At 34.7% G+C, this 10917-nt stretch overlaps 1 protein-coding gene across 2 annotated transcripts; it reads left to right on the top strand.

The window, feature by feature from the left end:
• The first annotated feature begins 423 nt into the window (after positions 1 to 423).
• On the top strand, positions 424 to 3999 carry LOC124844202 (histone-lysine N-methyltransferase, H3 lysine-9 specific SUVH1-like). 2 transcript variants are annotated; one of them, XM_088108593.1, is made up of 3 exons: positions 424 to 597; positions 876 to 3030; positions 3631 to 3999. In XM_088108593.1, exon 2 carries the CDS (start codon positions 1003 to 1005, stop codon positions 3001 to 3003), a length of 2001 nt encoding a protein of 666 aa, XP_087964719.1. In that variant the 5' UTR covers positions 424 to 597; positions 876 to 1002; the 3' UTR covers positions 3004 to 3030; positions 3631 to 3999. The 2 variants fall into 2 exon arrangements, with proteins under 2 accessions (XP_087964719.1, XP_087964720.1); XM_088108594.1 differs by having other exon boundaries at positions 812 to 3030.
• The last annotated feature ends 6918 nt before the right edge of the window (positions 4000 to 10917 follow it).

Here is a 10917-nt window from a genome sequence, read left to right as displayed (position 1 = left end):
AAAGGCTTAATAATATTTTTGATTTATATATTTATAATAATAATTCAATATTTTTCTTTTATTTATTTATATTCAATATGATCTTTATATATATATATATATATATATATATATATATATATATTTTTAAATATGATCCCTTAATTTAACATTACTTCTATTTTTGTCCATTTTATCTTTAAGACTAAAAAATAAATATATAAAATAAAATGAATGATTGTATTAACAAATATTATTTTATTATCTTTAAATGATATTAAAATTATCCAACAAAAGAGACCTAATTAAATTTTTTATATAAGAAACAAAAATGATATCAAGTATATAAAACTAACAAGAATTATGTTTATAGATAATGTGTTCTTCTCAACACATTTTCTTATTATCGTCACCCTGACACACGAAACATGCACAGTAAGTTTACTGCACGTGTTCCTATGCTACAACACAGAGCATTGCCTATTTATCAGCCATTTTCCTCACTCTTCTTTGTACTCAGAAGCTCTGCCTCGTTTTCCTCACTTTTTTCACTTGGAGCTTCTTCATCCACCTACTTTCTTGTGTCTTTCAAGCTTCAAGAATCAAGCACCCCACAAGGTAACCACAACAAGTTCTTCTTTTCATGCAAAGTTGTCGTCCTTTTTGTTTTAAGGATCCTGTGTTTGTCCTTTTCCCTTAGTGGCAGACTGTTTGGTATGTTTATTTTGAGTGAAAAATGCGTACTTAATCTCATTTTCTTTCTGGGTTTTATCTGCAAATAATTTTTCTTGAGATCCTTGTAAATGCATGTCCCTTGTTTGCACTTCTGCAGAAAATGATGAAACTTTTCAATTTGGGTTTTGAAATGAAGTAGTGACTTTGATAATTGTGTGTAGGGTGGACTGAAGGGAAAGAGAAACAAAGGCTAAGATGAATTATGTTTGAGGGTGAAAAGGGGGAAGTTTGTGAAAGAAAAGGGAGGAAATTTTCATCTAGTGAAGGTTGATTGAAAGGGGTTCTGTAATGGAAGGAGGGACAAGGCAGACTTCAGTTCCTCTTCATGGTTCCATTGATAAGTCTAGGATTCTGGATGTTAAACCTCTGAAGAGTTTGATTCCTATTTTCTCTATGTCTTCTCAAGCTTCACCTCCTGGCCAGTATCCTTCTGGGTTTTCACCATTTTTCCCCTTTGGTGCACCTCAGCAAACTCCAACTGAGGTGACACCAAATGGTGCTTCCATACCTACTCCAATAAGGGTATATAGCAGTTCCCCAGGGGCAGGAGACTCCAGTTCAACAATGGAGGGGTTCAGTGATCAACGTACTTCTGGGAAGAAAAAACGTGGATCACCAAAGTCGAGCAGCGCCAAATCATCCTTAGATAAGCCTAAGAAAACTCAAGAGCCCCCTGTTGATTTAAGTGTTTTAGTTGGTATTACCCCTGCTCAAAAAGAAGATGGTAGCCGTGAAGTGGTTAATTTTGTGCTCATGACGTTTGATGCTCTTAGAAGAAAGCTCTGCCAACTTGAAGGGGCCAAGGAATTGAGCTTGGGTCCGATCAAGCGTGCAGATTTGAAAGCCTGCAATACTTTGATGACCAAAGGAATCCGGACAAACATGAGGAAGAGAATAGGATCAGCTCCTGGGGTTGAGATTGGTGACATTTTCTTTTTCAGAACCGAAATGTGTGTTGTGGGTTTGCATGCTCAGTCCATGGGTGGAATTGATGCCTTGCATGTTAGGGGTGAGTTTGAGGAGGAAACTTTGGCTGTGAGCATTGTTTCATCAGGAGAATATGATGACGATGCTGAGGATATTGATGTTATAACGTATACTGGTCAGGGAGGGAACTTCTTCAAGAAAGATAAGCACGCCATTGACCAGAAGCTTAAAAGGGGCAATCTTGCTTTGGATAGGAGTTCGCGACAACTCAATGAAATAAGAGTCATCCGGGGGATTAGGGATGATGTGAATCCAAATTTAAAAGTCTATGTCTATGATGGTTTGTATAAAATTCAGGATTCATGGATTGGAAAAGCAAAAGGTGGTGGTGATGTATTTAAGTATAAGTTGGTTAGAATGCCTGGACAACCTAGTGCCTATGCTGTTTGGAAATCAGTTCAGAAGTGGAAATCTGGCACTTCAAGGATGGGACTTATTCTTGCAGACATTTCCAATGGAGCTGAGAACATTCCTGTATCACTTGTCAATGAAGTTGATAATGTGAAGGCGCCTACTTATTTCAATTATTTCCATTCTCTTAGACACCCTAAATCATTCAGTTTGATGCAGCCTTCAAATGGATGCACCTGTACTAAATCATGTGTTCCTGGTGATTTGAACTGCTCTTGCATTAGGAGAAATGAAGGTGATTTCCCTTATATTGGAAAAGGTGTTCTGGTGAGCCGGATGCAATTGGTTCATGAATGTGGCCCTACATGTCAGTGTTTTCCTAACTGCAAAAATAGAGTATCCCAAACCGGTTTAATGCACCCCATGGAAGTGTTCAAAACGAAGGATAGAGGGTGGGGTCTTCGGTCTCTGGATCCTATTCGCTCTGGTACCTTCGTTTGTGAATATGCTGGAGAAGTTGTTGATAGGGCCAAAGTAAGTCAGCTTGTGAGGGAAGGAAATGAGTATGTTTTTGATTCAACCCGGATATATGGTCAATTCAAGTGGAATTATGAGCCTAAGCTTTTGGAAGAAGTCAATCCCAATGAATCTAGTGAGCATTATGCCATGCCGTATCCTTTGACCATAAGTGCCAAGAATTTTGGGAATGTGGCTAGATTCATGAATCATAGTTGCTCCCCAAATGTTTTTTGGCAGCCTGTGGTATATGAAGAAAACAACCAATCGTACGTCCATGTTGCCTTCTTTGCTCTCAGACACATTCCACCAATGACAGAGTTAACATATGACTATGGAGTTGCCCGATCTGATCATGCTGAGGGTATCCGTGCAGTCAAAGGGAGAAAGAAATGTTTATGCCGATCATCGAAATGCCGAGGTTCTTATGGTTAAAGTCGCTCAAGAACAGCATGGTAACAGGTAATACTTTTACATTTTTAGTTCTCTTTCATTTCAAAACTGTCACCCAGATTCAACATTGTGATGTGTGACATTGTTGCCCTATATATATAACCTTTTTAAAAATTCACTTTTGAAATTTACCCTTGTTTTGTTTCTTTCTCTTGTTATCCTAAATTTAGTGTAAGCAAGAATTTTATGATTTCTCAAACTTAGGTATGCAATATAGATTAGATCTCTTAGCTTTCAATTTACCAATACACTTGAGTTCTAAAACAGAAACATGCATCATGGTTCACTGTCAATTTTTGTTCCTCCTATTTTCTGGATTTTTTGCATAAAGGTACTATTACTTCAAATTTTTGTTGTGCTTCTCTGGTGTTGTTGGCAATCTACATTTCCTGTTTGACTTCAAATTCAATAGGCATGTAAGTTCATAATCTCTTGAATTCTCTTCAGGTGGTATGGGGTTTCTTTATATGATATTATATACATAATAGATGTTGATTAATAGTGTTATGTATGTTTCCTCTATTTACATGTGTATATGTGTATACGTTATCTGACCCAGGAAAGCTAAATAACTAATTGTTATTTTCATCTTTCTTATTTTTTTAACAGAGGATGATGTTATGTTGGGAGCCACTTTAGGAGTTCGAGTTTAGTGAATGTGTGGTTCTAAATCAAGTGTAAGTGTGTTTGACTATAAAAAATGTGACTCTCTGGACCTGGCCTTCTTTTGGATCCAATAATATCATGAATTATCGGTTATGTGTAATGTTAAAGTTGGAAATGGGATGCCCCAGACAAGTATATAACTAGCTATGAATTCACTTGTTTATCCCTGCCTTTTTCCTTTGGATGTGGGTATGTTTTGTTGTTAGTTATGTATAAGAAGATTAGAATATTCTTCTTCATTTTTTATTGTAGAAGTAATGGCATGGATCATATCCTATGCTAATTGCATTTGTATGAAATCATCTTCCTCTAGTTATGTTATTTATTAATTATTAGGGACAGCTTGATATCTGCAATTGCTTGTTGGCTGAGGGGTATTTGGAATCTCTTTTTCCATCTATGGTTTCTACTCTAAGAACCTTCCCCATTAACTTGTGATTTTGGCAAGTTGGGTGGGTAGAATAAGGAGATTTTTGTCAATGTCAAACTGTATACTGTCACCTAATAAAACTTAACTCACTCACCCATGGAAACGTAGGAGAATCAAGATAGATCAATTGACAAAAGTTTCCATAGAAGTTTATTTAGATAAGGTCTTATTGAAGTAAACTTCTCTATAAGTACCTCTATTTGAAGTAACCCATAAGTTAACTCTTCCAAAAGTTGATTTTAACTTATACATAAGTTAATTTTAACTTGTTGGATAAGTTGATTTTTTTTTTTCTTTTCATATCTATTATTAAAAAGTTAACCAATCTGAGCCTAAGTCAGCTCTTTACTTTGTTAACCCGTATGGTGTATCATATTGTTGAACTTTAGTTGACATTTACTAGCATATTGAATATCAATAGACCAAAAATGATTATGAGCAGTTACAATATTATTGGTTTCTTTCTCGACCAAATCTTTAACCATCTAGAGCATGTTCATTTTAGCCCATGATAGTTTTAACTTATTTTAGATAAATAATTGTTTCTTACCAGTTTTTGGATAAGCCATGTAGAATGTCAAACAATATGCAAATCCAATACTTGATATCATCACTCTTTAACTTGGAGGAAACAATGATCTTTGAATTTGGTTCTTTAGTATCTGCTGGCATAGGTTCTGTGCAAATAGTTTGCATACTGGAATTCAATGTAATGACAGTTACCTCTAACTTGTCATTGGTTACTGCATAATGGTTTTTGGGGCTTCGTTCCTCTAATATGAGATCAGCTTCTAAGCATGTCTAAATGTATCATCAATCACATTTGTTCATTATCTCACTACTGCATTTCGAACAAAGCCATTGTGTTTGTAAATTGTTTCTCATTGCATTATGTAACTTTAAACTTTGAAAAATAGAAGAAGCAATTATATCCTATAAAACAATCACAACCAAACATATGCTTGGGATACCTGTTGGGTTGGGCTCCCAATTGTGTCTCTTAAAAATTCAAACTTGTCAAATTCATTTTTGTCTCACTTAACCCTAGTGGAGGGGGAGGTTTTTTTGGTTAATAGAGAGTGCTAATTTCTCAACCTTTGGGAGAGAGAAAGAGAGCACAAGAACTGGTTGGCATATTTATTGAGCAGTTTCGGTAGAACTATGATTCCTACTTTGTTTGGATGAGACTGAAAATTGGACATCAAGTTCGCGTCATATTGTTCTTTCTTTGGACGGTTGGAATCGTGGATTGGACACTGTGGTTGGAGAAATCAGTTCTGCATTGTTGTTCTGTTTTAGGTTTCTTTTTCTTTGTTCTTCATCTGGGAAAGCATTACTGCTGTGATGTATTGGCTAATTGTAAGCACTTGGTTGCCGTGAACCTCCTGTCCAATTTTCAGCCTCATCCAATAGTAAATAAAGCGGGAATCATAATTTGACCGAAGTGGCTTGGTAAAAAGTGAACCAATTTTTGTACTTTTTTTCCCCAAATGGTGCAAAATTAAGACTCTATTAACCCAGAAGACTCTTCTCCACTTGGGTTAAGTAGCACAACTTTTTAAGTTTAGACTTTTTAGATACACAGATAGGAGCTCAACCCAACAATACCATCTAAAAACCTGCTTTAGGGAGCAGTAAAGGCTAATAGTTTTTTTATTTCGAACTAATGAATATGATGTGTGAAGGACTATGCTTGAACACATCAATTGCTCTCACTCATGTTTGGAGTACTTTTTTTTTGTCCTACCACTGGTTTTTTCAAGTTTACTATGTTAGAGACTGATCTCACTTGAGTCTTTGATTATACTTGATTTAACATAGATAGTCTGCTTAACCTGTAAGTGTTGGGTGTCTAATAACCATGTTATCTCATCATGTCATACTTTGAGTCTTTGATTACTCCTCTATTGTCCCTTGCAGGGTATTGAGTAGGTTGCTTGATGAAACTAATAAGGTTTTGTGTGTTTGAGTTAGATTGAGAAGGTTCTGTTTACAACCAATTTATTTTGTGGTTCTTTCTTCTTTAGCAAAATTCTGCTTTCTGGAGATTAGTTTCTGCAATGTTATACTTTTTAGAAACCAGTTAGTTTGCAGTACATCTGCAACCAGCAAAAGAAAAAGGTGAAACTTCACAAGAACTGGAGAATATTGTGCTGGTGTAGAAGAATGGTATGCAAACAAGAGAAAAAGATGACAAATTTTTTCATATAGGTATATGGTATTATAATATTGATTCCTTTTTTATTTAAATTTTCTTTTATATTTAATTATATTAATGAAAGCCATTAACAAGTTTTCTTCTCTGATTAAATTCATCAAATGAACAAAAATACCTTAAAGAAGTTCTAGTTAAAAGTTTCATGGATCATCATCTCTTACGATTAGGAATGGAATTGATTTGAGTATTGGAATCTTCTTTTCTATGAGAGAGTTATATAAAAAAATTATGAAGTGAATGGCATGTCTTGCAATAATTTCTGCCTCTACTGTATGACATGTCAACTTTCAAAAGTGTGAAAATTACTATTCATAATACTTTATCAGTCAATTTTAACTGCTTTGTTTTGTAGTTTGTTTGTTTTTTTTTCATTTTCTTTTTCTAACATTTGATTTCTTTCATGCAAAATGAGAAGGAAAGAAAGAAAGAGTCAAAATGAGAGGAATATAAAGCAAGTCATTATTTGTTGGAAGAGGAAGTAGAAGACATGTTTTCAAGAAGTGAAATAGTCTGTTTTTTTTCAATCTCATTTTTTATGTAATAATATTAGAAAATAATAAAAATCCTAATATATTAATTTTCTCTTAAAATCTTTTTCTGTTTTTACATCTTTATTTATTATCTCTCAATTTCATCTTATGTCCAAGTATATTGGAAGATAATGTTAAATATGTTCTAGCCTTTTCATTTTGCTAAAATCCTTTTTCAAAGTCTATTAATTTTTTAATTTAACATTTAAACTTTAAATATTTAATTTTAATATTTTGAATTTAAAAACTTTCTATTATAATAATTTGGGTTAAATAAGTTTTTAATCCCTAAATTATCAAGTGTTTTTGGGTTTAGTCCCTCTTTCAAACTTTGTTTCACTATGATCATTTTTCGTAATGAAACTATAATATTTAGTCTTTCAAAAGTAACGACGTTAAATTTTGTCTGAGGTAACTAACGATGTGTCACGTTTGATGTCACGTTTTATGGTAGCTGTGTACCACATTCCTATTTTTGAATGAAACTTAGAATAAGGGTTTATCAATCAATTAGCAAAGCAAAATTAGGGTTCTTTAGTTTTATCTTCAACGAAGCAAAATTAGGGTTCTCTAATTTAATCTGCAATCAAGCAAAATTATGTTTATGCGAAGCAAAATTAAGTTTTTTCTTCCATCAATTGTGGTAGTAGTGCTTGATGTGGTTGTGGTGGTTGGTGTGAAAGAAACGTGTAAGCAAGCAAGGTAAATTTTTCCTTTTGTTTTTCGTTTAGAGTTGGCGTTACTTGGGCGTAAAGTGTTGATGTTACAATGTAGGTGTACAAATGGTTTTCGACATTTCTTTGCATCACATGGGAAAATTTGTTAAGAATAACGGACTCCAATATGTTGAAGGAGATGTACACGTTATAAAAGGAGTTGATCTCGATTGGTGGTCGTACTTTGAAGTAGTGAGAATTATTAAAGAATTCAAATATGATGCAAGAGTTCAAGCTATGGTGGAAGGAGTCCAAACAAAGGCTGCTGAAAAATCTCAAAATACTGATTGATGACAGGGAAGCAATTTACTTGGCTAATTATGTGGAGGAAAATAACGAAGATGTTGAAATCTATGTGCAACATGTTCGTAGTGAGACAATTGAAGTTAACTTTATTACTTTTAGTGAAGAGGCAGAGCTAGGACACATACATGACATGGAAGAAGAGGTAAATATGGGTCACCAAGAGGTTACTGTGGATGAGGAAGAGGTCCAAATGGTCCAAGAAGAGGGGAATGTGGATGTAGAAGAGGTCTACATGGCTGAGGAAGAGGTTTATGCTGCTGATGAACAGGAAGAGGGGAATGTGGATGTAGAAGAGGTCCACATGGCTGAGGAAGATGCTTATGTTGCTGAGGAAGAGGAAGAGGAAAATGTGGTTGACGAAAAACTATATGTTGATGGCGTAGAGGGGAATATGGTTGATGGGAAAGGGGAAGCTTCAGCTGAAGAAATCTGGATGACAGTGAAGAAGAAAGAATGACAAATGATGATTATGAGTTTGGGATTGAGAATGAGAGGGTGGAGCAAGATCGTAGAAATATTAATCTTGTATTGGATAGGTGAAGTAGAATGAAAAGGAAGAAGAAAATTGTGAGGAGAAGAAGCAATGTTGTTGAAAGGTCATTTATCATTAATGAAGAAGTTGGAGACCATGACATAAATGAAGAATACAATACTGATGAATTGTCTTCGAATGTAGATAGTGATGATAGTGTGAGTTTGAATAGGAGGAAATTTATGAAGTATAAAGCGGATGATACGAATAAGACCTTCAAATTTAAATTGGGGATGGAGTTTTGTTGATTGAAAGATTTTAAAAATGCGCTAATGGAGCATAGCGTTTTAAATGGAAAAAAAGTTTAGTTTGTGAAGAATGATTTGAAGAGAGTTAAGGCAGTGTGTAAAAAGAAATGTGGTTTTGTAATTATGGCCAAACGTTTTGGGTGAAAACTCTGGTTGGGCGTCACAGATGTGGAAGGGTTTTTGGAAACAAAAGTGCAAGTGTACAATAGATTGCACAAGTATTAGTAGACAAATTTATAAATGTGGGTAACATCACAGTGAACCAAATCATTGACGAGTTTAAGAAGTCATACAATGTTGGAATAACTCCTGGAAAGCTGGAAAAGCAAAGCAAATTGCAATGGATTCTTTAGTGGGTGATGGATAACGATAATATGCTCATCTATATGATTATGTGGCTGAATTTTTAAGAGTTAAGGTTGGAACCTTCAAGATTAAGGTCAATCAACCCCAACCTACTTTGACACCAAGGTTTGGGTCATTTTACATGTGTTTAGAGAGCTGTAAAAAGGGCTTCTTAGGTAGTTGTAGGCCCTTCATTGGGGTAGATGGTTGTCATCTGAAGACAACATATGATGATCAGTTGTTAGTGGCAGTGGCTAAAGACCCTAATGACTGATATTTCCCACTAGCTTTTGTTGTAGTTGAAAGTGAATGCAAAGACACTAGGAGGTGGTTTTTGACACTACTGCTGGCTTATATTGGGGACGTAGATTGTCAACGTTGGGTATTTATTTCAGATCAACAAAAATTAATTTGTTTGTTTTATTACCTAATTTCATTTGGTATAATTTTCATTATTTAATAAAAGGTTAATGTTCTTTTTTTCAAGGATTAATGACAGTGTTTGAGGAGATTTTGAATGGAGTGGAGCACAAGTAGTATTTAAGGCATTTGTACAACAATTATAAGAAGAAATTTGGTGGAGTGCTAATTAGAGACCTTATAATGAGGCCTGCGAAGACAACATTTTTTCAGGAGTGGAAAAAAAATGGGTGAGTTGAAGAAAGTTAATACTGATACTTATAATTGGTTACTTGCAATTCCAACTAAATGTTGGTGTAAACATGCATTCAATAATTATCGTAGATATGATTTCTTGATCGATAATTTGTCTGAGTCATTTAATAGTACAATTTTACTAGCAAGAGACAAACCTATCATTACTATGATGGAATGAATTAGGTCATACATTATAAGTAGGTTTGCAACATTAAGAGAAAAAGTAAAGACATATCCAGGAGATGTTATGCCTAAACCAAGAAAAAAGCTTGACATGGAAGTTAAAAAGAGTGAGAATTGGAATCTTGTTTGGGCAGGGGCTGCAAAATTTGAAGTCACTCACGACTTTACGATGGACAAGTTGGTAGTTGACCTAAGTAACCATACATGTAGTTGTTACTTTTGGGATTTCGTAGGAATACCTTGCAGGCATGTTGTAGCTACCATTCATTATAAATTAGAGAACCCTAAATATTATGTTCATCATTATTACAAGAAACATGCTTATAAAACTTGTTATGGCCCTCAAATTATTCCAATCTATTGAAAAAGAATGGCTTAGTTTCAATACCAAGAGGGGGGAGGGGTGAATTGGTGAAACACAAAAATCAGAGTCTTTTAAAAATCTTTTTCACAAAAGGATGATCTTTCAAAAGTTTCTTGAATCGCAAGGAATAAGATTTTTTAAGTGCAGCGTAAATAGTTGACTGTGTGAAAAGTAAAGTCGACTTAGAAAATTAAAAGTGCAGGGATAGAGAATTCAAACGCAAGTTTTTATACTAGTTCGGTCAAACTGCCTACATCCAATGTCCTTCCAATCCCAGGAAGCAAATGCAATATAATGATAAAGGTTTTTACAATAAGGCTTTTATAGCGACCTTTACGTCAAAATATAAAACACATCTTTAACCCTCTAATCAAAATATAGACATATACAAACAAAGAAAACAACAAGATGTCCCCTCTCCTGTAGTCTTTAATCACTTTGAACAATCCTCAAAGTCCAGAACGTCGCACGTTCTCTTTCTGTAGTCATAATAGGGAAGCCATAATCTTCACAAGATTGAGAGAAGAAGTTGATCACGTATCAGACACCTCAAGTGCAGGTTGATCAATCAGTTAATGCGCACAGATTCTTGCTCGTCAAGCAATCACCAAAGAATGAATACCTCGGTCTTTCTTGATGGATTCTTGGAGCTTTAGCACGTTATACCAGAAATCAATAATCTGAAACAATTCAATCAAAAT

The sequence above is a fragment of the Vigna umbellata genome, chromosome 3 (genome assembly GCF_029865625.1).
Source record: "Vigna umbellata cultivar VRB3 chromosome 3, Vumbellata_1.0, whole genome shotgun sequence".
Taxonomy (NCBI): domain Eukaryota; kingdom Viridiplantae; phylum Streptophyta; class Magnoliopsida; order Fabales; family Fabaceae; genus Vigna; species Vigna umbellata.
Note: the sequence above shows the minus strand (reverse complement) of the source record. Positions and strands in the feature narration are given on the sequence as shown.

Bases quoted from the DNA above. Each gene is read 5' to 3' on its own strand.
- LOC124844202 (XM_088108593.1), top strand. From the start codon at position 1,003: ATGGAAGGAGGGACAAGGCAGACTTCAGTTCCTCTTCATGGTTCCATT.